General features: G+C 40.0%; 1 protein-coding gene across 1 annotated transcript; it reads right to left on the bottom strand.

Annotated features, from left to right (window-relative positions):
* Nucleotides 1-1,071: 1,071 nt before the first annotated feature.
* On the bottom strand, nt 1,072-20,169 carry LOC127351393 (verrucotoxin subunit beta-like). Its single transcript, XM_051378883.1, has 5 exons — nt 20,053-20,169; nt 18,888-19,000; nt 17,430-18,412; nt 1,772-2,731; nt 1,072-1,095 (listed from the first exon to the last, which is right to left on the bottom strand). The coding sequence occupies exons 2-5, from the start codon at nt 18,985-18,987 to the stop codon at nt 1,072-1,074; spliced, it is 2,067 nt and encodes a 688-aa protein (XP_051234843.1). The 5' UTR covers nt 18,988-19,000; nt 20,053-20,169.
* Between the last annotated feature and the right edge of the window lie 6,756 nt (nt 20,170-26,925).

The following is a 26,925-nucleotide window of genomic DNA, read 5'->3' as shown; positions in this document are numbered from 1 at the left end:
GACTTAAAGCTTTACATTGGTGTTAATGGTGTCAGGAAGTTAATGGTTCACAAACTGTGGTCACATTTAAACATTTATCAGAACTCACAGTAAATCTGTGTTTTCCTTTAAACAGCACATGCAGATAATTCCTGCTGGAATATGTTTGTACAACAGAAAACTGAGCACTTTCTCTCTTTATCTCAGACACATTTATATTTGAGAATTTCTTGTTAGTCTTGGATTAGTTGATTTTGTAATCACTGTTTCTCTTCAGCTGTCCGATCAAATAAAGACATAAAAAGCCCAAACCCTCTGTGATCACTGTGAACTGGTCCGTGGGGACTTTACTTGGGAACCAGAGGGTTTTTGTTCATTATCAGCACGGACCAGTCGGTACAGAGTTTGGACTGGTAGCTGGAGAGGTTCCTGTTCATGATGATGATGATGTCATCATCATCATCATCATCATGATCTTCTTCTCAATCAAGCAGACATCACTATCTTTATCATATGATGAATATGTAATCATTGATATCACCCTGCTTATCTTCAAGACGACATCATCATCATCATCATCTTCCCACTCGTCTTTTAATATTTCATAGTATTGAACTCGTCCCTCCCAGTCTGGTCTGGCCTCAGATTTCTCTCTCTCAATAAGAATGTCAATGCACTCTGAAGCTGACAGAAGATTTGGGTTCAGTGATATCTCTTTAAGTCTCTGAGCCGACGTCTTTATTTGGTCATATTCATCATACTCTGTCAATGACCAATGACAAGGATACATTTTGACCTGATACAGCAATTTTTCAGCTAAATCCTTGAGCTGCTCTCTTTCTCTGAGGACCTTCTTTGTCATCGTCAAACTTTTGGTCTCAATGACATTCAAATCCACAAAGAACCTCTTCATACTTTTTGTTCCCATGTTCCAAAACATCTCATCAAAGCCTCCATCTTCCTCATACTCACTCATGCTGCCTGCTGCTTCTGATTTATTGTCTGCAAACAACACTGAATTATTGAATTTGAAGTAAACTGACAGCCCGTCTTTTGTTTTTGGACATGGGACACCTGCAGCATTGATTGCCTCTAGAACTGGTGGACGCTGGCTGTCTGCGAATGTCACCAGAACCCTGATGTTTTCTGCCACATCTTTACCAAAGATTGAGAGAACTGAATCAATCATATATTTCTGTGATAGTGTGAGTTGTGTTGAAGCAACCTGATCTACAAAACACACAGCATCAATTTCACTGACACCAAGATCAGCAGAAAAGAGATATCCAAGATGTTCAATGATCTCCTCGTGTCTTTTTATGTCTCTTGTATCTCCAAACCCTGGTGTGTCCACGATGGTCAGAGAGAAGGGGATTTTAAACCCCTCCTGGTGGTTGATTTTGTACACTGTGACTTCAGAGGTCTGGCTTTTAGCTTGTGATCTCAACTGATCCTCATCAACTAATCTGAATCTGAAATTGTCGTTCCATTCTACACCAACAATGTAGTTGATCATTCCATTGATCAGAGTGGACTTTCCTGATCCGCTCTCTCCAAAAAGCATTATTGTTCGGGTTTGCCACGTGCTTTCTTTGCCAAAACTGTATCTTCTGCATCCATCGATGTCCATATCTTCTTCTTTTAGCAATAGTTTGTAAACTGAAGGTGATTCAGAATTTAACCTTTCACTTGTACTTCTGAGGAATTCTGCAAGATGTGTAATTGTTGTTGTGCAGACATTAACAGAGATGCTTTCTTTGCTTCTTCCAGCTGCACCACAATCACATCTGACCCTGACAACATATTCTGTCTCTGACTGAAGCTCTGAAATGATCCTGTTTTCAGCCTTCGACATCATTTGGTTCCACTGGAGATCTTCCTCTTTCATCCCGTTGTCTGTTTTGGCGTACTCCACGATGTAGCTCCATATCTGGACATCTTGTCCAAGCTCAGCAGGTTTCTCCCAGCTCACTGATATCTCACTTGAGTTTGGTTCAACTTGTGGTTTTCCAGGAGGGCTGCAAGGTAAGGTTTTAATGGAACCACTGACTACACTGGCTGGTCCAACTCCTACTGAGGTCACTGCTCTACATCTGAACATATACTCTGTGCTAGGACTCAGATCTCTCACTGTGACTTCTTCAGCTTTTGATGCTGTCTGTTGTTGCCATCCATCCTCTCCACTGACACAGTACTCAACAGAGTAGGAGGTGATGTTCTCTGTTCCAAATCTGGGTGGAGAAATCTTCAGTGTCACTCTGTTGTGGTTTATGTCCCTGACTGTCACTGTTTCAGGCTTCGAAGGTGGCTCAAAGTTCTCACTCACAGAAAAGCCGTCTTTATAAAGGTAGATGCTTGAACCTCTCTGTGCCTCATTTGTTGAACCAACTATTAAGAACTTAATATTCTTGTTCTCCTTGTTGGCCTTTGCAAAGTCACTGAAGAGCTTTGCTTTATGTCTCATAGCATCTGCTACTTCTTTTGAGGCATACCATTGTTCCTTCTCTACATCAGTATGTGAATGTTGAGGGTCGTCTGGTTTGGTTGTTCCTTTTAGGTAGTCTGATAAAGCTGAGAGGAACGGTTCATCACTTCCCAATGAGGTGAAAACAAGACACACTGAATGCTCTACACTGAGACTTTCCTTGTACAGGTCTGTTTGAGACGGGACAATCTTGGTGTCTCTCATTATGTTGGTGAAAGACTTTAAAGTGTAAATTTCTCTCTCTTTACAGTCTATCCACTCGTTCAGGTCTTTGCTGTTGAAAGGAGAAGAATGTCTCTTATTCAGGATCTCTGCGAGCACAGCCTCCTCTTCTCCTCCTCCTCGGATTGATGGAAGTTTCTTTGCCAAGGTTTGTTGGAATTCCAGCTTGAACTCAGAGCACATTTCTTTAAAGGTTTTAAGTTTTTTGCCAATCTGTGGGAACTGCTGTGCAGTGGTGGTTTTCAGTGCATCATTACACCTCATTTCCAGCTCACTGAAGTCCTCCAGGACACTCTGTGATTGCTGAACTAGTCTTATACTTATCTGACGGACGAGTTTCGCAGCAGAAGAATCTAAACTTGTCAGTGGCAACAGCCAGACCTTCATTGGTACAGCTTTTTCTCCATTGGCTCCCAGCAACTGTGGCAGACTTTGGTAGATTTGTACTGCATCCTGAAAGGTTGTAGGAGGTTTCTGAATGGAAAAGTCTCCATAGAACCTGCAAGAGAATTTCTGAACGTTTGCTTTTTCCTCGTCTTCCATTTTCAGTGAACCTTCACCCTCTATTGCCAGGCAAGGAATTTTCTTGATCATCACTTTCAAGTCACCCTCAATGTCTTGATGAACTTCCTGTTCAGACACCTCACGGTCAAAGACAAAGAAGGCTTGTGCCCCATAAAGAATAGCTGTGACTACATGTGTTGCTAATCCTTTATCAAAGACATACGGATGCTTCACATTGCCTCTTCCAAGATGATCCATTGACAGTTCCTGAAACTTTGTGGTAGTTTTGTAGGTCAGTGTTACTCTGGCCTGATTTTTTGAAGTCTTACTGTCTTTCAGGTATTTGGCAGATCCACCAACCTCTATGAGTCCACTACAGAAACTTGCTTTCAGTGATGCTTCAACATTTAGTGCTGAAGATTTGTCCTCAATTGATTCTGATGCAACTATCTCAAAGTCATTATAGTTCTGTGGTCTTTCTCCAATATCTTTTTTCAGATCACTGCGATCCCACAGTGTCATTCCTGCAAAGGAAGTAAAAGTTCATCATCCAGAAACAGACTGACATAAGTCAGTGTATTGTTATTGTTGTTTTGTTATTTATTTTATACATTTTTGAATTGATGCTGCTGCTATTGTCCCTGTTACCCTTTGTTGCTGTAACTCTGGAAATGTCCCCATTATGGGATTAATTAAGGATTATCTTAATTTAAAATACCTCCTGGTGTTCCAGGAAACAGCTACCAGTGAGCAATTACAGCATTAAAAAGGTTTTTATAAATCTGATATAAGCTGGATCACTTAATTGTGAATCTTTACCAGGGATGAGTAAATCATTGCGGCAGTCATACAACATCCCGAGGCTGAAAGGCCGACCAAGTGCCGCCACCTCCATCGGTCTGCTGGATTCAGAGTCCATCGCTCAGTCCGAACTGGATAAAATGGACGACAGTTTGTTAGTTCACTTCTCTTCTGCTGTTCAACCTGTTATTTATCTGTCTGTTGTTTATGTATGTGGTAATAGCATGTCCAAACACCCTCACATTTTCACTTTAATTTGACATTAAAAAAATGAACCTTCAGAGACTAAATCAGCAGCTCCCATCGACTTTATGGAGCCTCATGGGGATTCAAACTAGCAATCTTCCAGTTCTGGAAGTCAGGAGTCTTTTCAAAGCCTCCAAAGGCTCGCTGCCTCTCAAATGTATTCGTCCCAGTTTGGAAACAGAGCATTCAAATGAGTTATTATCAGATGCAGTGTGGCAATGAAATTATTAGGGACTGAGCCAGTATCAACTGGAAGGTCTCTATTGTTTTTGCTCATATTATTATTTTTCAGAACATTGACTGCATTTTTGACCCCCTGAACATATACGAAAGTCAATTTTATCTGGCAGACTTGTCAGGCCTGGTTGCACTTAGAAATTCTATGTGTCTCTTTCGGGTTGGCCACTAGGCGGCGCTACTACCATAAAAAATGTGTTTAGGCTAATAACTCCCGCATAGTTTGTCGCACATTCAAAAACCTTATATCCACGCATTCGGTGAATGGAGCTGCACCTCTCCATATAGGCCACGGCAACTTCCGCCTATAAGTTTTTTCCGCTAGAACGCATAATGTCCATAAACTACTTTTTCGTTTTTCTCCTATGTGCTTTGTCCTATTTGCACAAAACAAACCAAAAAAAGCATGTTATAAAATTAAGACTAACTGTAGATTTTTCATCAAAAAAGGAAGTGGAGCATTTTTCCACATTGGTATGTCCGATTGACACCAAACTTGGGTCCATAGTTCCCCATGTCTTCCTTAGGCATCATGCACAATTTCAGGCCATCGCCACAAGGTGGCGCTCTTTAAAATAAAGAAGTTTATATCTCTGCAACGGCACGTGTGATTAAAATTAAACTTGGTATGATGCTTGCCCATGGCTCCCTGAGGCTCCCTAAAAAAGGTGTCAACAATCCGCCACTAGGTGGCGTTCTGGTGGCATGGTAAATCACTCTGCAGAAACCGTAATAGTTATGAATATGAAATTCACAGGGCATGTGTAGACTGAGAGCTCACATACCAAAAATCGTGTTTGTAGCGCCCCCAACAGGATTTTGAAAAAGCAGCCCCGGCGCCACGTTTCACCGATATGTCTGAAACTCGGTAGGCACGTGTAACATGTCGAGACGTACAAAAAAGCATCTTGGACCCATACCCCAAACCCCACAGGAAGTCGGACATTTTGATTTTGATTTTGATTTTCTGTGATTTTTCGTGCTGTATTTGAACGAACTCCTCCTAGGGAATTCATTGGATCTGCTTCAAAATTGGTCTGTACAGTCAAAATATGGTGGTGATTAAAAGTTGTGCTATTTGTGCACGTACGTAGAAGGGTGTGTTCTTGGCGTGCCGTCAAAGTTGGCCATTATGAATTCCATGCTCATTTTCTGTGAATTTTTCACCTTGTATTCGACGAACTGCTCCTAGGGAATTTATCATATCTACTTCAAAATTGGTCAGTGCAGTCAAAAAACATTGCTGATAAAAATTGTGCTATTTGTGACTGTACGTTGAGGGGCGTGTCCGAATGTCTGCCCTCAAAGTTGGCCAGGTTGAATCGAATGTCAAACTGTGATGCCATTTCCGGCATTACTCAGACTTCCAGTTTTTTTTTGCGTTGTATTTGAACGAACTCCTCCTAGAGAATTTATCAGATCTGCTTCAAAATTGGTCAGTACAGTCAAAAAACATTGCTGATTAAAAGTTGTGCTATTTGTTACTATATGTTGAAGGGTGTGTCCCTGGCTTTCCCTCTGGCCTATATGGGGAGAGTCCGTGGCGTGCCGTCAAAGTTGGGCATTTTGAATCGAATGTCTAACTGTGATGCCATTTCAGGCATTTCAGGGCCTCTATTTTAACTAACTCCTAACAGATTTTATCGGATTAACTTCAAATTCAATTATTGCAATATAGACACGTTGGTGATCAAAAGTTAATCAAATATTTAATGTGTGCCTAACAGCGTGTCTGTGGCATGGCGCTGAATTTCCACGTTTCGCCGGAAGATTCTCGCTATGAAAGCGGGAGTCTTTTGCAAGGGACTCTGAAACCCGTGACAATGTAGAGCGGTCTCTCTCAGCTTCCGGCGATGAGGGCTTGGGCGTGGGGTGACGTGGCACAGCTGCAGCGGGCGACCGCCGTGGGTCGATGGCAAGGTCCCGCCCAATGCTGCTTTCAGCTTTAATTATTTTATTGATTTATTACTGCATTTGGCAGCTGCAACTGTTGATTTTAGCCTGGATCATGTTTTAACTTCATATTTGCTGATAATATTTGCTATAGTTTGCTCTTTGTTTGTAAAATGTTCCACTCTGATGGCAGTAGACATGCTGCAAACACAACCCATTTGATAATCATAAAAAAACAACCTCCATATAACTACTGGTGATCAGAAACTCCACAAGGTGTCTTTAAGTTTGAGGGATCGTGATCAGATTTTATTTGGTTCTCTCATCAATATCAGCCCTCAAGTATTGTAGGATGGGTCAGGGTCTTCTCTCATACCTCCTACTGTGTTAACATAACTGAAATTCATTTTTAGTTTATTTTAGAGATTTACAACAGTTTTTATGTTTTTATGTATTTTAACCCTCCCTTCAACATTTCTATCAGTAATAATAACTTTATACTTACCAAATTAATATCTGAGATCAGGTGACATCACTTAAAAGAAGAAACACAATCAGTCAGAGGATCAAAGAAGTTAGAAACAAACAAGGTGAAATAATAACATTATAATTGTATTAGTTTGACGTAAAACAAAAGATCAGTTCGGATCAATAAAGCTCAACATAGTCGATCCGATCAGTTAAGAATGCGATCTGCGTTGATACCGATACTTGATATACAGTGGGTACGGAAAGTATTCAGACCCCTTTAAATTTTTCACTCTTTGTTTCATTGCAGCCATTTGCTAAAATCAAAAAAGTTCATTTTATTTCTCATTAATGTACACTCAGCTCCCCATCTTGACAGAAAAAAACAGAAATGTAGAAAGTTTTGCAAATTTATTAAAAAAGAAAAACTGAAATATCACACGGTCATAAGTATTCAGACCCTTTGCTGTGACACTCATATTTAACTCACATGCTGTCCATTTCTTCTGATCCTCCTTGAGATGGTTCTGCTCCTTCATTGGAGTCCAGTTGTGTTTAATTAAACTGATTGGACTTGATTAGGAAAGGCACACACCTGTCTATATAAGACCTTACAGCTCACAGTGCATGTCAGAGCAAATGAGAATCATGAGGTCGAAGGAACTGCCCAAGGAGCTCAGAGACAGAATTGTGGCAAGGCACAGATCTGGCCAAGGTTACAAAAGAATTTCTGCAGCATCATCAATCATGGAATTGGTCATCGAGGATCTCTACATATTCGGAACCATGATAACAGGCTATCTGCTGATTGGATTAGGCATTGCCCTGGTGTATCGGAAAATTCGGAAGACGGTGTCAGAAGTCCAAAGCCCCATGAAGCTGCCCGACATGATTGATGGAGTGAGCAGAGCTGTTAACGCTCAGACTGTGGGTATAAACCGCAACATGGAAAACACCTTGGAAAGAGCTGTCAGCGCACTGACGGTGGTTATACACCGCAACATGGAAAACATCTTGGATAGAGCTGTAAATGCTCAGACTATGGTCATTAACCGCAACATGGATAACATCTTGGAGAAGTTTTCGGCTTTGCAAAGGAGAATGAATCGATTTGAAGACCAGAATGGACAATCAGAGTAAGTCGTGTCTATTGAAATGCGACTACTCGCCCTAACCCAAACAGTCATAATCTAATCTGCATTCCGGCCCTCAGTAGCACCAGCCCTGGCCAAGGCCGCTGCTGGAACAACTCCTCCAGGAGATCGCTGCTGGAAGACGCTCTGCCCTATTCCTCCCTCCCTTCCCACACGGACACCTGTTGATAGTTGACTCTGTTTAGGACCTGATCCATGGCAACCTGCTGTGTCACAATGACACCAAGTGAACTGAGGCACTGATTGAGAGGCTAGACGAAGCGACTCTCCAGGCTTATGTGCACACACGTACTCATGGACACTTACACATGCGCATTTGCAACACACCCCTCTACCCCTCTCTTGAGGTTTGGTTTTTACCTGTTTTAAAAATCACACATTCTATGTCACAATAATTTGCATATGTAAAAAGAAAAAGCCAGATTCTGATATTTAGTAAATATTTACTGCATTTTAGTCTGTGTAGGACAATGTACTCACCAGATTCTGCTGTTCTGTTGAGAAAACCCTGATGGATTCAGCTGAATTCTTCTTCAGAGAGAAACACAGAGAGACTGGTCTCGACTGCAGCTCTGCTGAGTCACTGCAGTCTCTCAAACTTTCACTTTCACTGGAGGAAATGTGACGTCGAAGCTCTCCTCTCTCAGTATGTGGAGTAGGTGGGGTATTGGGGTGCAATGCATTGTGTGCCTCCCCATTATAGACCCCTCAACTTCCCAAAACTAATTTTCGGATAAACCAATTGTTGCCTCCAGTCCAATGTATGAAAATGTATCATAGTTTTGAGGAAAGTTTTCACTGTTGATTGATGCAACATACAGAAGGTTCAACAACGACATGTTGCCTTCAGACAGTCGCAGGAAGGAGAGTTGCAGTCGCCCCCCTAAAAAAAACACAGAAAAGTGCCCTCTTGGATGCTCCTGTGGTAGAAAACATCCCATCCTCACCAGAAATGTGCCTGTTTAGGTCAAGCAGGTCATTACGGCCCATATTTACATTTATTGTTGGGTGGCATCCTCTAGTGGCCGAAGTAAGAATGACTGGAGTAATATAAAGAGCGAGAGGGTCTGTGAGGAGGAGGTCGGGGAGGATGGATAATTCAAAGGAGATGGGGGTTTGTGTTCCATTTTAAACCAAAAGTCAAGTTTGGCTTATTTAAAGTTTTAAGTTGCATCACGTGAGTTACGTAATGTAATGTACTTATTTTAACCCAAACACCATCTTTTCCTCAACCAAGTGGTTTTTGTGCCTTAACCTAACCAATGTACGTCACATGACTTTAGCGATGCACTCAGTGTCTGGTATCAGTGGTCTACTCTACATCGGTCATATAATTCTAGGTCACTATTCTATTCTATTTGATTTTTAAAAAGTTATCTCAGGACACTTTTCAAATAGAGCAGGTCTAGACCAAAATCGTTATAACATTTACAGAGACCCAACAGTACCACCATGAGCAAGCACTTGGCAACGGGGGCAAGGAAAAACTGCCTGTTAAAACAACGACGATAACAATGAGCAGTGACAATAGTGATAATAGTAACTGTAGTAATAATAATAATACTTTATACTTTACTTTATACTTTATTGACCTTCACAGGAAATTTGTCACCGCAGTCTGTACATGCATACATAGATACGAAGAACAGAGAAAAAAAACACATATGGACACTGCGACATAACAACAAGAGTAAACACTTAATACAGTACATTTAGTACATTTACCACACCCTGTCTTGTACACCAACTCACGGCTGTTAACGGGATGCTTTGTTTAAAAATAACAGTAATATCAGTGATATTAGCAACGGTAGTCAAGCAGGACCATGGCAGGAGGCTCCACCAGGATCGATAAGAACCTGCGAGACGAGATTTGCTTTTTGGAGATAATTGTCTTCAAGTCCACACTCTTCTAATATATCAGATATGTCAGTGGTTTTCTATTTCTGCATCATCGTCACCCAGATTTTTCATCTGCTGTCAGATTCAAATCAAGACGAAGAAACTTCTCACTGAATCAGTTCAGAGAAACAGAGAAGTCTGGGAAAAAAGAATCAGCTCCAAATAATGAGAATAAAACAAAGAGAAATAGTGTCAATAAGAAATGAAAAGCACACAGCAGCTTCAGCCGAGCTGTCAATCAGCAGCAGCAGCCTTATCTGTCGGCCGCAGGGGCTGATGGGAGGTCTGAGGACCTGTTAGAAACCACGTGGCCCTCGTCTGATCTCACAGCTCGTCCTTGTTTGGCCTCAGCTGCATCAGAGCGCCACTTCTCCCCAGGTTCACCAGAGGAAACACCACTGCACAAAATGCTTTTCCTCCCAGCTGCTGCTCTGTGCTGTCTGTGTTCAGGTGAGTGTTTCCAGCCAATCAGGAGCCAACAAAGTCAACCTTTAACCAACACTGTCACACTAACCTTCATCTATCTGTCTGTTTCTCTACAGCGCTGGTTGCCATGGCAGCAGAGCTGAGTCAGGATCGTTTAACATTGACCAGGAGAGTTGGTCAAACCGTCTCCTTCAGCTGTGGAGGAACTGACCAGTGTTACAATGATTATGTATTCTGGTACCAGAAGAAAGACACAGAAACATTCACACAGATTCTTTATTTTAACAAGAAGAATTGTAACATAGATTACAGGTACAAACATCCTCAGAAAGATGATTTCTCAGCTGTGAATAAAGGGAATGGCTGTGAGTTGCAGATCCAGACAGTTAAACTCAGTCATTCAGCCACCTACTACTGCTCCTGTCGGAAGGTTGATCCCCACAGTGAGAAATGATTCCTGCAGCCTGAACAAAAACCAACAGATGTCAAACAGTGTGTGTGACAGGAAGAGAGCAGTAAACCACAGCCCAGGTTCACATATTTCACCTCCATCTCAGCCAGAGTCACAAACATACTGAACTGAGGGACTGATTTTCTTTCCTGCTGTCAGGATTGATTTCATATTCTATTGATTGATATTTTGATCAGATATTTCAGCAGGTTTATTGTTGTTCCACACAGTGAGGAGAAAGGATACAAACAGAAGCACAATGATGAAATCAAATCAAGAGAAAACAATAAAAGTACAAACTAAACAGAAACAGATGAAAAGTAAAAGTCATTTTGTATAATAGAAGAACAAATTCCAAAGAAGATGTTTGAGATAAAGATTCAGATCCTCCTCTTTGTTCTGCTGCTGGATACCTACAGCGTCACATTTTGAAGCGGAGGGCCACTGACCGAGCTGCAGGATTTGTCTTTCATTGCCATTTCTCTACCTGTCCACCAGATGGCCTCAGACTGTTCCACCTGTCCCAGTCAGCTGACTCCCACATCCAATTCAATTCAATTCAATTCAATTTTATTTGTATAGCGCCAATTCATAACAGAAGTTATCTCAGGACACTTTTCAAATAGAGCAGGTCTAGACCGAACTCTTTATAACATTATTTACAGAGACCCAACAGTACCACCATGAGCAAGCACTTGGCGACAAGGGCAAGGAAAAACTGCCTGTTAAAAGGCAGAAACCTAGGACAGATCCTCCGGCTCTAGGTGGGTGGTCGTCTGTCTCGACCAGTTGGGGTGAGAGAGAGAGAGAGAGAGAGAGAGAGAGGCAGAGAGAGAGACAGACAGACAGACAGACAGGTGCACAGCAACAACAGTATTGGCAATGGCAATCTAGCAGGACCATGGCAGGAGGCTCCACCAGGATCAACAAGAACCTGCAAGACGAGAAAGCACAAGAACTCCGGGGAAGAAGTGAAGTTAGTAACATGCATTAATGGAACATGAATGAGTGCAGAAAGAGAGAGGAAGAGAGGAGCTCAGTGCACCATGGGAAATCCCCCGATAGTCTAGGCCTATAGCAGCATAACTAAGGGATGGTTCAGGACTCACCTGATCCAGCCCTAACTATGAGCTTTATCAAAGAGGAATGTCTTAAGCCTACTCTTGAATGTGGAGAGGGTGTCTGCCTCCCGAACCACAAATGGAAGCTGGTTCCACAGGAGAGGAGCTTGGTAACTGAAGGCTCTGGCTCCTGTTCTACTTTTAGAGACTATAGGAACCACAAGTAGCCCAGCATTCAGAGAACGTAGTGTTCTAGAGGGGTAATAGGGTACTATGAGCTCTTTAAGATATGAAGGGGCCTGACCATGAAGAGCTTTATAGGTGAGGAGGAGGATTTTAAATTCTATTCTACATTTTACAGGGAGCCAGTGCAGAGAAGCTAGTACAGGAGAGATGTGATCTCTTTTTCTAGTTCCTGTCAGTACTCGTGCTGCAGCGTTCTGAATTAATTCACTGCATTGTCGTTTAGATATGAGGACATGTTGGAAGAAAAATATGCCAGAAAATGGCATGAAACTGTTTCCCCATAAATGCATTAAGACTTTCTGGTGCCCTTTTCATTTTTGTTCTCCCCTGCCCCTCAGATATTCTGAGTCTGCCACTGCCAAGGAGGGTGATGTGTATTATGTTTCATTACCATCTCTCCCAGTCTCCTGCAATATCTTTTCTCTCAGATTAGCTCCAACTGTAACTAATGTAAGAAAACAGCTTTTATATTCAGTACTGCTAATTGAAACTGAACTCTGAGAGACTTTTTACTATTTTTTTCTTCTTACCTGTTACCAATTTTTTTCCTGTAATATTCTGTATATTTTAGTGTCCTGCAGTCATTTGCTAGTTGTATGTACTTTGGACACAGCTTGGTAGTTTCAACCAGTGTTCTGAGTTGTTGATTTTTAGATTTATACTTGCAACAGAATATTGTTCACATTATAGTATTGCTGCTTTTCTTAAAGGAAAGGACATTCAAAATTCTTCTACTTCCTCTTATATTAATTGTTAAAGAGGATTATAGTCCACAGAACATATAACCATAGATATATATTAACTATTAAATATTGAATAGTAATAATGCAGCACCAAAAACAGAATGAAACCTACATAATGTTACAATTCTGTAAATAGAGACATAAAAACATTTGTGAACTTAAATAAAAAGAGCAAGTTTGAACTACTACAGCTAACTAGTTTAGTCTAGCGGTTCCCAATCTAGGGGTCGGGCCCCTCCAAAGGGTCACCAGATAAATCTGAGGGGTCGTCAGATGATATAAATGATGATTAAATGGATGAACCTTTAACTAAGGTCAGGTAAATGTAGTGAAGTAAAAAGTACAAAATATCTCTCTGAAATGGAGTAGAAACATAAATGATCATAAAATGTAAATATTCAAGTAAAGTAGCACCTGACAACTGAACTTTAGTACATTACAGTAACGACTGAGCTGAAAGGTCCTGGAAGAGAAAACAAAGCTGCACAATAAAAAGAAACTGGCACTGACACATCAGAGGACAACAGACTGTAATTATAACATTTATTTATTGATTGTTATTGAATGATTTCTCCGTCCTTCAGTGGGGGCCATCGTATTACCCAACAGGACAATATAATGTAAGTCAATACACATCAGGAGGAATTCAAATGATTCAGATTGTCTTCATGTTTTCAAACCTTCAACAAAATAAAGTTACTAGTAGATAAAACATGTTAAAATAAGCAGGAAGCTGATAACCCAGTGTAAAATATATGAACAATGTAAACTGGGTGCAATGGAAACAGATTTAAAGATTAAAGATAAAAACAAAATAAGTTCCAGACAGTCCAGCGTCCATTTGAACAGAGTCTATTATCTTCATCACTGGATGTTGGACAGGTTATAGTGACACTGCTGACAGAAACATTATTAATATACATATCTGATTAGATTGATTGTTTATCAGTTCATCATCTCTCCATCATTCAGTAGAAGCCACCTTATTACTACAGGACAATAAAATGTAATTCAACACATCAGTATAATAAGTCATTAACATTCACATTAACTATGTGTTTAAACCTCAAAGAAAATAAAACCAAAACTTTAATGCAAAGATAATATTTAAATGATCATAATAGGAAATAAAATCACATTTTCAGTGTTGAGGTTTGTTGAGTTAACAGAGCTGCAGACTTAAAGCTTTACATTGGTGTTAATGGTGTCAGGAAGTTAATGGTTCACAAACTGTGGTCACATTTAAACATTTATCAGAACTCACAGTAAATCTGTGTTTTCCTTTAAACAGCACATGCAGATAATTCCTGCTGGAATATGTTTGTACAACAGAAAACTGAGCACTTTCTCTCTTTATCTCAGACACATTTATATTTGAGAATTTCTTGTTAGTCTTGGATTAGTTGATTTTGTAATCACTGTTTCTCTTCAATTGTCCGATCAAATAAAGACATAAAAAGCCCGAACCCTCTGTGATCACTGTGAACTGGTCCGTGGGGACTTTACTTGGGAACCAGAGGGTTTTGGTTCATTATCAGCACGGACCAGTCGGTACAGAGTTTGGACTGGTAGCTGGAGAGGTTCCTGTTCACCTCCTGGGCACTGACAATGTGCCTTTGAGCAAGGCACCAAATCCCTAGCCCTTCATTAGTCTATAGGTCCTGATAGGTTGAGCATGTGTGAAAATAAATAGCAACAGAGTGAAACAATCCCTGAAGAAGAGTTAATCATACCAACATCTTCTTCATCATCATCATCTTCATCATCATCATCATTATCTTCTTCTCAATCACGCAGACATCACTATCTTTATTATATGGTGAGTATGATATCCTTGATATCACCCTCCTGATCTTCCTCATCAATAAGATGATATCATCATAATCATCATCATCATCGTCGTCGCCATCATCATCTTCATCATCCTCATCTTCATCATCTTTATCATAATCTTCATTATCTTCATCTTCATCATCATCATCATCATCATCATCTTCATCATCTTCTTCATCATCATAATCATCATCATCATCGTTGTCGTCGTCATCATAATCTTCATCATCATCCTCATCATCTTCATCTTCATCATCATCACAATCTTCATCATCTTTATCATAATCTTCATCATCATCTTCATCATCATAATCGTCATCATCTTCATCATCATCTTCATCATCATCCTCATCCTCATCTTCATCTTCATCATCATAATCGTCATCATCTTCATCTTCATCTTCATCATCTTCATCTTCATCATGTTCTTCGAAAAAAGATCTTAATCATGTCCTCCAAGAAAGATGATGATGAAGATGTCATCATCATCATCTTTATCAAGATCTTCTCAATATTGCCGACATCTGGTATCGCCAAAAAAAAACTCCTGATCCTCCTGATCCAGAAGCTGAGAACATCATCATAATCTTTCCATTGTTCTCTTACTCTTCTAAAGTATTGAACTCGTTCCTCCCAGCCAAGTCTGGCCTCAGATTTCTCTCTCTCAATAATAATGTCAATGTACTCTGGAACTGACAGAAGATTTGGGTTCAGTGATTTCTCTTTAAGTCTCTGAGCCGACATCTTTATTTGGTCATATTCATCCTTCACTGACGGTAACAAATCTAAAGGATGTTCGAATACTGGTTGTATTTTGACCTGATTCAGCAATTTTTCAGCTAAATCCTTGAGCTGCTCTCTTTCTCTGAGGACGTCCTTCGTCATCGTCAAACTTTTGGTCTCAGTGACATTCAAATCCACAAAGAACCTCTTCAGGCTTTTTGTTCCCATGTTCCAACACATCTGATCAAAGCCTTCATCTTCCTCATCCTCACTCATGCTGTCTGCTGCTGCTGATTTATTGTCTGCAAACAAAGCTGAATTATAGTATTTGAAGTGAACTGGCAGCCCGTCTTTTGTTTTTGGACATGGGACACCTGAAGCATTGATTGCCTGTAGAACTGGTGGACGCTGGCTGTCTGTGAATGTCACCAGAACCCTGATGTTTTCTGCCACATCTTTATCAAAGATTGAGAGAACTGAATCACACATATATTTCTGTGATAGTGTGAGTTGTGCTGAAGCAGCCTGAGTTACAAAACACACAGCATCAACTTCACTGACACCAAGCTCAGCAGAGAAGAGATTACACAGATGTTCAATGATCTCCTCATGTCGTTTTATGCCTCTTGTATCTCCAAACCCTGGTGTGTCCACGATGGTCAGAGAGAAGGGGATTTTAAACCCCTCCTGGTGGTTGATTTTGTACACTGTGACTTCAGAGGTCTGGCTTTCAGCTTGTGATCTCCACTGATCCTCATCAACTAATCTGAATCTGAAATTGTCGTTCCATTCTACACCAACAATGTAGTTGATCATTCCATTGATCAGAGTGGACTTTCCTGATCCGCTCTCTCCAAAAAGCATTATTGTTCGGGTTTGCCTCGTGCTTTCTTTGCCAAAACTGTATCTTCTGCATCCATCGATGTCCATATCTTCTTCTTTTAGCAGTAGTTTGTAAACTGAAGGTGATTCAGAATTTAACCTTTCACTTGTACTTCTGAGGAATTCTGCAAGATGTGTAATTGTTGTTGTGCAGACATTAACAGAGATGCTTTCTTTGCTTCTTCCAGCTGCACCACAATCACATCTGACCCTGACAACATATTCTGTCTCTGACTGAAGCTCTGAAATGATCATCTTTTCAGCCTTCGACATCATTTGGTTCCATTGGAGATCTTCCTCTTTCATCCCGTTGTCTGTTTTGGCGTACTCCACGATATAGCTCTGTATCTGGACATCTTGTCCAAGCTCAGCAGGTTTCTCCCAGCTCACTGATATCTCACTTGAGTTTGGTTCAACTTGAGGTTTTCCAGGAGGGCTGCAAGGTAAGGTTTTAATGGAACCACTGACTACACTGGCTGGTCCAACTCCTACTGAGGTCACTGCTCTGCATCTGAACATATGCTCTGTGTTAGGACTCAGATCGCTCACTGTGACTTCTTCAGCTTTTGATGCTGTCTGTTGTTGCCATCCATCCTCTCCACTGACACAGTACTCAACAGAGTAGGAGGTGATGTTCTCTGCTCCAAATCTGGGTGGAGAAATCTTCAGTGTCACACTGTTGTGGTTTATGTCCCTGACTGTCACTGTTTCAGGCTTTGAAGGCGGCTCAAAGTTCTCACTTACAGAAAAGCCGTCTTTATAAAGGTAGATGCTTGAACCTTTCTCTGCCTCATTTGTTGAACCAACTATCAAGAACTTAATGTTCTTGTTCTCCTTGTTGGCCTCTGCAAAGTCACTGAAGAGCTTTGCTTTATCTCTCATTGCATCTGCTACTTCTTTTGAGGAATACCATTGTTCCTTCTCTACATCATGAGTATGTGAATGTTGAGGGTTGTCTGATTTGGTTGTTCCTTCTAAGTAGTCTGATAAAGCTGAGAGGAACGGTTCATCATTTCCCAGTGAGGTGAAAACAAAACACACTGAATGGTCTACACTGACACTTTCCTTGTACAGGTCTGTTTGAGACGGGACAATCTTGGTGTTTTTCATTATATTGGTGAAAGACTTTAAAGTGTAAATTTCTCTCTCTTTACAGTCCATCCACTCGTTCAGGTCTTTGCTGTTGAAAGGAGAAGAATGTCTCTTCTTCAGGATCTCTGCGAGCACAGCCTCCTCTTCTCCTCCTCCTCGGATTGATGGAAGTTTCTTTGCCAAGGTTTGTTGGAATTCCAGCTTGAACTCAGAGCACATCTCTTTAAAGGTTTTAAGTTTTTTGCCAATCTGTGGGAACTGCTGCGCAGTGGTGGTTTTCAGTGCATCATTACACCTCATTTCCAGCTCACTGAAGTCCTCCAGGACACTCTGTGATTGCTGAACTAGTCTTATACTTATCTGACGGACAAGTTTCGCAGCAGAAGAATCTAAACTTGTCAGTGGCAACAGCCAGACCTTCATTGGTACAGCGTTTTCTCCGTTGGTTCCCAGCAACTGTGGCAGGCTTTGGTAGACTTGTACTGCATCCTGAAAGGTTGTAGGAGGTTTCTGAATGGAAAAGTCTCCATAGAACCTGCAGGAGAATTTCTGAACGTTTGCTTTGTCCTTGTCTTCCATTTTCAGTGAACTTTCACCTTCTATAACAATGCTGGGAATCTTTTTGATCATCACCTTCAAGTTACCCTCAATGTCTTGATGGTCTTCCTGTTCAGACACCTCACGGTCAAAGACAAAGAAGGCTTGTGCCCCATAAAGAACAGCTGTGACTACATGTGTTGCTAATCCTTTATCAAAGACATACGGATGCTTCACATTGCCTCTTCCAAGATGATCCATTGACAGTTCCTGAAACTTTGTGGTAGCTTTGTACGTCAGTGTTACTCTGGCCTGATTTTTTGAAGTCTTACTATCTTTCAGGTATTTGGCAGATCCACCAACCTCTATGAGTCCACTACAGAAACTTGCTTTCAGTGATGCTTCAACATTTAATGCTGAAGATTTGTCCTCAATTGATTCTGATGCAACTATCTCAAAGTCATTATAGTTCTGTGGTCTTTCTCCAATATCTTTTTTCAGATCACTGCGATCCCACAATGTCATTCCTGCAAAGGAAGTAAAACTCAAGTTCAGCCTCCAGAAACAGACTAACATAAGTCAGATGCAGTCAGTGAGTTGGGAACAGGCCAATAAACTGTTGGATGCAGGTTATTTTGGATTGTTTCTAGGTAGAAAGAAGTTTCTTCAAACTTTCACAAACGTGTCTGTTTAATTTTAATTTTATAAAGTTTTGAATTGATGCTGCTGATATTGTCCCTGTTACCTTTTGTTTCTGTAATACAGCACATTTACGTGTTGTGGGATTAATGAAGGATTATCTTAATTTAAAATACCTCCTGGTGTTGCAGGAAACAGCTACCAGTGAATAATTACAGCGATAAAAAGGGTTTCATAACTCTGATATAAGCTGGGTCATAAAAAAGAAGAAATAAGATCAGAGATTTTATCATTGTTGAATATGACTTTAAATACTGACGGTTTGGTCGGATGCATTACGTTTCTTTAAATGTGAATCTTTACCAGGGATGAGTGAATCATTGCGGCAGTCGTACAACATCCCGAGGCTGAAAGGCCGGCCCAGTGCTGCCACCTCCATCGTTCTGCTGGATTCAGAGTCCATCGCTCAGTCTGAACTGGACAAAATGGACGACAGTTTGTTAGTTCACTTCTCTTCTGCTGTTCAACCTGTTATTTATCTGTCTGTTGTTTATGTATGTGGTAATATCATGTCCAAACACCCTCACACCTTTACTTTAAGTTGTCATTAATTCTTTTATGGATATTTTTATAATAACAATTTATGATATGACAATATGAATGTACCTTCAGAGACTGAATCAGCAGCCATCGACTTTATGGAGCCTCATAGATGATTGTTTATCTATGCAGACTAAAAATAGAGCTAAATGAGAGTTAATACTTGACTTGGATTCATAAGATAAGATAAGATAAGATATTCCTTTATTGAGCCTCCTTAGGAGAAGTTCAGGTCGACACAGCAGGAATAGGGCAAAGTAGTGCAAAGAATATCACAAAATAAAATATTATAAAATATAATAGAAAATATAAAACTATAAATGAAAGTATATACATTGTGCATTGTTCTAGTCAGCAGCATCCCCTTCAGCATTTCTAACAGTAATAATAACTTTGTACTTACCAAATTAACATCTGAGATCAGGTGACATCACTAAAAAGAAGAAACACAATCAGTCAGAGGATCAAAAAAGTTAGACACAACCAGGTGAACTAATAACATTATAATTTTGTTAGTATGTTTCCATGTTTTTAGTTCATTCAGAGTAAAATTGTAACTTTTTGTTGTGTTTTAAACTCCACTTTTTCTGGAAAGGTCAGATTACTCTAGAGTTTTTATTTTGACCTTTAATCCAATGATCATCACCTCAGTAAGACTTCATCAGTTTGCTCTGTGCTGCTGCTGTCAGGATTAAAACCTGTACGATGCTCCCCTCTAGTGGCTGCTACAACACACTGCTTTAAACTCCACCTCCAACTACTACAACAAAGTACCAGTTCTCTGAAGCTCCTCACTAAGAGGAGCTGCTGAGTCATTTCTAACAGTGTTCAGAGCCTTTTAGTGAGGCTGAACCTTTTAAACTGAAGAAAGAGAAGGACTGAGTGGCCATACATTATTCCATAGCTCTGTGTAGGACAATGTACTCACCAGATTCTGCTGTTCTGTTGAGAAAACCCTGATGGATTCAGCTGAATTCTTCTTCGGAGAGAAACACAGAGAGACTGGTCTCGACTGCAGCTCTGCTGTGTCACTGCAGTCTCTCAAACTTTCACTTTCACTGGAGGAAATGTGACGTCGAAGCTCTCCTCTCTCAGTATGTGGGGTGGGTGGGGTATTGGGGTGCAATGCATTGTGTGCCTCCCCATTATAGACCCCTCAACTTCCCAAAACTAATTTTCAGATAAACCAATTGTTGCCTCCAGTCCAATGTATGAAAATGTATCATAGTTTTGAGGAAAGTTTTCATTGTTGATTGATGCAACATACAGAAGGTTCAACAACGACATGTTGGCTTCAGACAGTCGCAGGAAGGAGAGCTGCAGTCGCCCCCCCCAGATCCCCCAGGTTTAAAAAAAACACAGAAAAGTGCCCTCTTAGATGCTCCTGTGGTAGAAAACATCCCATCCTCACCAGAAATGTGCCTGTTTAGGTCAAGCAGGTCATTACGGCCCATATTTACATTTATTGTTGGGTGGCGTCCTCTAGTGGCCGAAGTAAGAATGATTGGAGTAATATAAAGAGCGAGAGGGTCTGTGAGGAGGAGGTCGGGGAGGATGGATGATTCAAAGGAGATGGGGGTTTGTGTTCCATTTTAAACCAAAAGTCACGTTTGACTTGTTTAAAGTTTTAAGTTGCATCACGTGAGTTACGTAATGTAACGTACTTATTTTAACCCAAACACCATCTTTTCCTCAACCAAGTGGTTTTTGTGCCTTAACCTAACCAACATCACCTGACTTTAGCGAAGCACTCAATGTCTGGTATCAGTGGTCTACTCTCCACCGGTCTTATAAGTCGTTCTGGGTCACTGCATTGTCGTTTAGATATGAGGACGGATTGGAAGAAAAATATGCCAGAAAACGGTGTGAAACTGTTTCCCCATGCATCAAGACTTTCTGGTGCCCTTTTTATTTTTGTTCTCCCCTGCCCCTCAGATATTCTGAGTCCGCCACTGCCCAGGAGGGTGAGGTGTATTATGTATATTTTCATTACCATCTCTCCCAGTCTCCTGCTATATCTTTTCTCTCAGATTGTTTATTTATTGATTATTATTGAATGATTTCTCCATCCTTCAGTGGGGGCCATCGTATTACCCAACAGGACAATATAATGTAAGTCAATACACATCAGGAGGAATTCAAATGATTCAGATTGTCTTCATGTTTTCAAATCTTCAACAAAATAAAGTTAATAGTAGATAAAACATGTTAAAATAAGCAGGTAGCTGATAACCCATCGTAAAATATATGAACAATGTAAACTGGGTGCAATGGAAATAGATTTTAAAAACTAGATGAAATAGATGCTCTGTGCTGCTGCTGTCAGGATTAAAACCTGTACGATGCTCCCCTCTAGTGGCTGCTACAACACACTGCTTCAACTACCTGCTCCTACGGCTCAAAACAGTCAATCACAGACACAGAGAAGACAGACAACATTCAACAGAACAGATTAGTGGTAAAACCTTCATATAACAACATGTTTGGGTGACACTGAATAACTCATAACTCAACCTCACACAAAGGCATTGATTTTACTGTTAGATTTCACTTAATCAATAAAGGGTTTCATTTATTGTGACCTGTTTTTATACCAGTTTCATACTGGTCCAATGGGCTACTAAGCCCCTAAAGTTGGTGGCCCAAATGTAGCTATTTAAAATAAATAAATAGCCCATATAGTAATATTACAGTTTTTCTCAATCGTTTACACACAAATACTGGTACTTGAGACACAATGACCACAACATGTAACTCATGCACCGACCCCCTGAACCAATTCTGCTAAACCACAAGCACAATTCCTGCTTTACACTCAATTTGCAGTTCTAAAACACTTCTTTCAAAACACTACACACAATTCTCTGCATTTGGTACAATGTTCATGAAGAAAATATCTTGTTTTCACCAGGAACACACTGTCATTCAAAATTCTAAAGTTAATTGCCCTACTATGCACACTGACTCATCACATGGGCAAACACCTGTCACACAGTGTTACAATGAGCAATCAGAGCTTTAGCATAAAGGGCAACAGGTTAGGGTTAGATATAGCAGTTGATGCTTTTCATGGCTGGATTCGCCATGCTAGGCGATATTTCCCCCGCTGCTTGGCCAGGGAAAACATTGCTTGTGATGTGGATGAGGTGCTGTGGCCAGACCCAAACAGAAGAGAGGATGCAGCATAGTTTATTTTACTGTAACTGTATCCAGTAAATTCTTCTTTTGTGTGTATGTAGACCACTGTATGTGCAACCTACTGTTGGTTGGGATGTTCACTGTGTACATTGTTTTTGTGGGAAAAATAAAATATATTTGTTACCGTGTATTTGTGTGTTCTGAGTATAAAAACGATGTTCTCAAATATTTTACAGCACACTTATGTATGTACTGTCTGTAGTGTAAAACTGAACAATAAAGGCCTAAGTCATTATGATGAATGGAGAAGAAGTGTTTTCCATTCAGTGTTTTACATTGAGCACATCAGTGTTCAACTGGTTCTTATAAATGTTTATTCATATGATGGTTTGTGTGTCATTAGAAAGCAAAATACCATTTTGAGAAGAAATAACATTGTTTTGAATGTAAAGTTTCATTTTGCAGGAGAATTGAGGGGTTTTACCCATTGTGTGTGTGTGTGTGTGTGTGTGTGTGTGTGTGTGTGTGTGTGTGTGTGTGTGTGTGTGTGTGTGTGTGTGTGTGTGTAGAGTTCTGAGAGTATGAGGCATGCTTTCAGTAAATGTAAACAATCGAGAAAAACTGTAATAGTAAAACCCTAACAGAGAACATTGTAGTGCACAAGTGAAGTTCGCTATAATACTCATATACTTACTGACTAACTGTAGTTTAGTTTTAACATGATTTTAGTTACAATATTTACTTATGTTGCCCCTCCATTAGGAGGACTTATATCCCCACAGCTACAGTCAAAAGTCCTTCGAGACAAAGACATTAAGTTGGACAACATGTTGCTTACTCCAAAAAAATCCTACAGGCAGTTGTGGCCCAAATACTGCCCCAGTCGCGGTTGCACTTGACCTGCTGGTAGCCTCTGCTCCGTGGCTGCTGCAGGTCCTGCCAGGCCCAGGGTCGGGCTCCATGGAGCTACTAGCAACGGGCTCAGGCTCAGACTGTCGTCCAGGGTCTCCTTCTCCAACGACAACATCAGGAGGCGTCGCTGTCGTATCCGATTTGGCAGAGGAGACTGTTGGTGGGCTTTTCAACCACTTACGAATATCTAATAATAAAACTCATCCAGCTCCACTTTCAAAAATGCAGTAACTGTTGGCTACATTGACGTAGGCTAACTTTCCTTTCAGTAAGGCCGTGAGAGGCTGGTGCAGTGTAGATTCCCATCAATCAAACAACATCACACCATTGTTTCTTTATACTGTGTGTATCTGTCCTGTATCTAGTCTGTCCTCTGTAACTTAGATGTTATTGTCAAATAAACTCAATCTTTATTAACTGTCTCTGAAAGACAGTTATTGTCAAATAATATTAACAAATACAATTAATATTAATGATATCATTATTGTTAATAGTGAGGAAAACAGAGGGAAATGATTAGTTCAATGTGTTCTGAGGACCAGTCGTAGGACATTCACCCTTTTAGCCCTGTTTGCCTGCACATTAAAAGTTTTTTTAGGTATTACCTTGCTGTTGATTCCCCCCAGCTGTCTCAACTCACATACAAGACAAGTTTGAGTCTGAGGTTCCACAAGAGACACCAGTGAGCCAATGCCCCCCACCTTGACCTGTGTCTCTGGGTCCGGTCTCAGGTCTTCACAGTTTGCAATGGGTGTTTGATTTACTTACTACTTTGAAAGCAGTGTGAGTGCAAGCCCCTTTTCAGGTCCCGATACTGGAAATATGTTGTCCCCTTATAAAAGACTTAATCTGATAAGAACAGAACAGCCCAGTTTATTTTTGCCTTATGTATTTGGTGAGGTCCTCAGAAGTGGATCAATAGTTATAAAACATTGATAAAATACTGTTATAGAGCTACAGTTCCACTATTGAAGGGCTTTTATACTTTCTACAAACCACCAGATTGTGCTCAGAGAGTTGTGGTCTTTGTCAACTTTTGGTTGCAATCTACAACTTCACCACTAGATGACACTAAATCCTACACACTGGAAGGAACAAGTTTGACCTGCATACTTTACTAGTATTTCCATGTTATTCTGCTTAATACTTCTGCACTACTACATTACTGTTAACTATCATTTGATAATTATAGATACTTTTTACATAAAGAACATGTTTATATGATATCATTCAACATTAATCTACAGAATATCTAAAACTGGCTCCACATTGATGAACATTAAAATGTTCTTACACATATTTGTTGGTAATAAAAACTGAATAATGTAATATTATATAATAATATAACACTATGGAAGGAGCCTATTTGCATAATGAGTATTACTTTTGATACTTAAAGTTCATATTGCTGATAATACTTCTAGACTTTCAGAGCATTGCAGTTCTACTTTTACTTTACACTGAACAGAAGAGAAGAAAAGGTGTAGTGACTGCTGTGAGATTTAGTAATAAAAGATAATAAATCTTTTAATAAATGACTTATACCAACAACAGGATCTGCAAAGTAAAACATCTCACATTTAAATTATAAAAGGATTGCACAATATGAATGTATATCTATGCAAAACTAAATGCTATAATTGAATAAATTAAATTAAAGTAAAATACATTTTAAATATGTATCATTTTGTCACTCTTCATGGGTCTGAAACCCATCGATGTCTGCAGGAGTTTCACTACTGACTCAGATAATAATAGTTTGTTTTGTTTTAATTTGAAGGTTTTGAAGTCTGTGGATGTTGAATTTCATGTTTCTTATTCTATATTTATGTGTGTGTGTGTGTGTGTGTGTGTGTGTGTGTGTGTGTGTGTGTGTGTGTGTGTGTGTGTGTGTGAGAGAGAGAGAGAGAGAGAGAGAGAGAGTGATGGGGGATACTGCCTTGTATCTGCAGCACTGACCTCTGACCTGCATGTATACAGCACCAACTTCTCTCCTGTCTCTGTCCTGTTAGTATTATTGTGAAGTTATTGTCAGTAGAACGTCTAATGTGGCTTTATGTTTTAACGTCTTTAACAAAAAATTGGCATCATCAAAGAGACCCACAGTACAAAAATGTTTCTTTTATCCCTCATGGTTCATGAGTTATTAGCAAGCTGAGTTTGAGTTTCATGTTGACTAACTGGGATTTATTTTCTTATTCTATATTTTTGTACGAGTGTGTTTTAAAATGTGTAATATTTCTCTGTCCTGTCATTTCTGATGCAACTTTATTTATAATACAGTGATGATGCCACACACACACTCCCTAAAGAGGTGTGTGCATATAAGATTGGGGGGGGGGGTGAAGATACTGGCTGTTGCTAGGTGAGCCCCTGGTTGCCGGGGCGATGTCTAGACCCCTGATGGTCTGTGTGTGTGTGTGTGTGTGTGTGTGTGTGTGTGTGTGTGTGTGGTATTTCTATAGGGATTGGGTGTGAAAGTCACACATTGAAAGTGGGCGTGAAGTATTTCTCTATTTTTTTTCTTTCTTCCCCCAATTACCTCAATCATTAATAATTTCTCTGACCAGTTGACGATATCTGTACTTCTACTCGTCTTTATTTATTTATTTATTCTGGTTTTACTTTGTTTCTTTTTTAATATTTACTTCTAATTGTTTGTTTTTTGTCGTTTTTTTGTTGTGTTTGTTGTGTAATACAGATGTTGCTGTCAGTATGTCCTCCTGTCTTCATGTTAATCAAATATCTTAAACTATCAATCAATGTGTGTATGTGTGTGTGTGTGTGTGTGTGTGTGTGTGTGTGTGTGTGTGTGTCTTTATTCTCATTTACAGCATTTTACATACATGAACTGAAACTTGTCCTCTGCCTTTGACCCTTCCTATATACATTACTATACACATCAGGAGCAGTGAGCAGCCACAGGCGCCCGGGGAGCAGTTAGGGGTTAGGGTGCCTTGCTTAACGGCACCTCAGCAGTGCACAGGAGGTGGAACTAGCACCTCTCCATACTGTCTATTTAATGACAATCACATCAGTATTTGCTTGGAAAAGCCCCAAATGGACCTTTGAAGTCAAAAACATTACTGTGACACATCAGTGAAGCAGCCAATAGAAACATTGAAAGGTTGCATCTTTCTTAAATATCTGCTTTTTTATTATTTTAACTTCATTTCATTGATCACTTTGTCAAAAAATGTCACCATAACAGATCATTCACTTATTAATTACTTATTAATTATGAGTTTTCATGATATATTGATCCATTCTCCGTCTGTATTCAGTTTTTTTTTATCATTTTAACAATCAGACTTAATATTCTTCTTTCTGACAGATTCACTGTTTATTCTCATTGATCGATCAGCTGATTGGTTTCTGATGCAGGACGAGGCTGTTGATCAGAGACTGAAGCTCTGTCACTGTACACTGATCAATAATAATAATAATAATAATAATATACACTGTGTTCAGCTCTCAGCGTGGCCTCGTCCTGTTTATATCTTCTATAATAAAACTATTTCATGTAGTTTTCTTCCACATAAACGGAGATATAGGCCTACTGTTTATTTGGAGCTTTGGCGACCTCTAGTGGGGGTCGGGAGCCCCAGGTTGGGAACCAGTGCCTCACACTGATAAACCCAACAGTACATAAAATAAACCAACCAATACCAAATCCAACAGTGAAATACAGTAATACGACTCCTATCATTTAATCCTATTAAAGTCATAAAATAAAATATATATTTAAAAT

Source organism: Dicentrarchus labrax, unplaced genomic scaffold, assembly GCF_905237075.1.
Source record: "Dicentrarchus labrax unplaced genomic scaffold, dlabrax2021, whole genome shotgun sequence".
Taxonomy (NCBI): Eukaryota; Metazoa; Chordata; class Actinopteri; family Moronidae; genus Dicentrarchus; species Dicentrarchus labrax.
Note: the sequence above shows the minus strand (reverse complement) of the source record. Positions and strands in the feature narration are given on the sequence as shown.

What these genes read in the sequence shown, in the direction of transcription:
- LOC127351393 (XM_051378883.1), bottom strand. Translation starts at nt 18,987, where the DNA reads ATGGACTCTGAATCCAGCAGAACGATGGAGGTGGCAGCACTGGGCCGG. An exon ending in CAATGATTCACTCATCCCTG is followed by an intron (nt 18,413 to 18,887) that starts GTAAAGATTCAC and finishes CTTCCTTTGCAG; the next exon opens with GAATGACATTGTGGGATCGC. An exon ending in CTCCTTTCAACAGCAAAGAC is followed by an intron (nt 2,732 to 17,429) that starts CTGAACGAGTGG and finishes AACAGCAAAGAC; the next exon opens with CTGAACGAGTGGATAGACTG.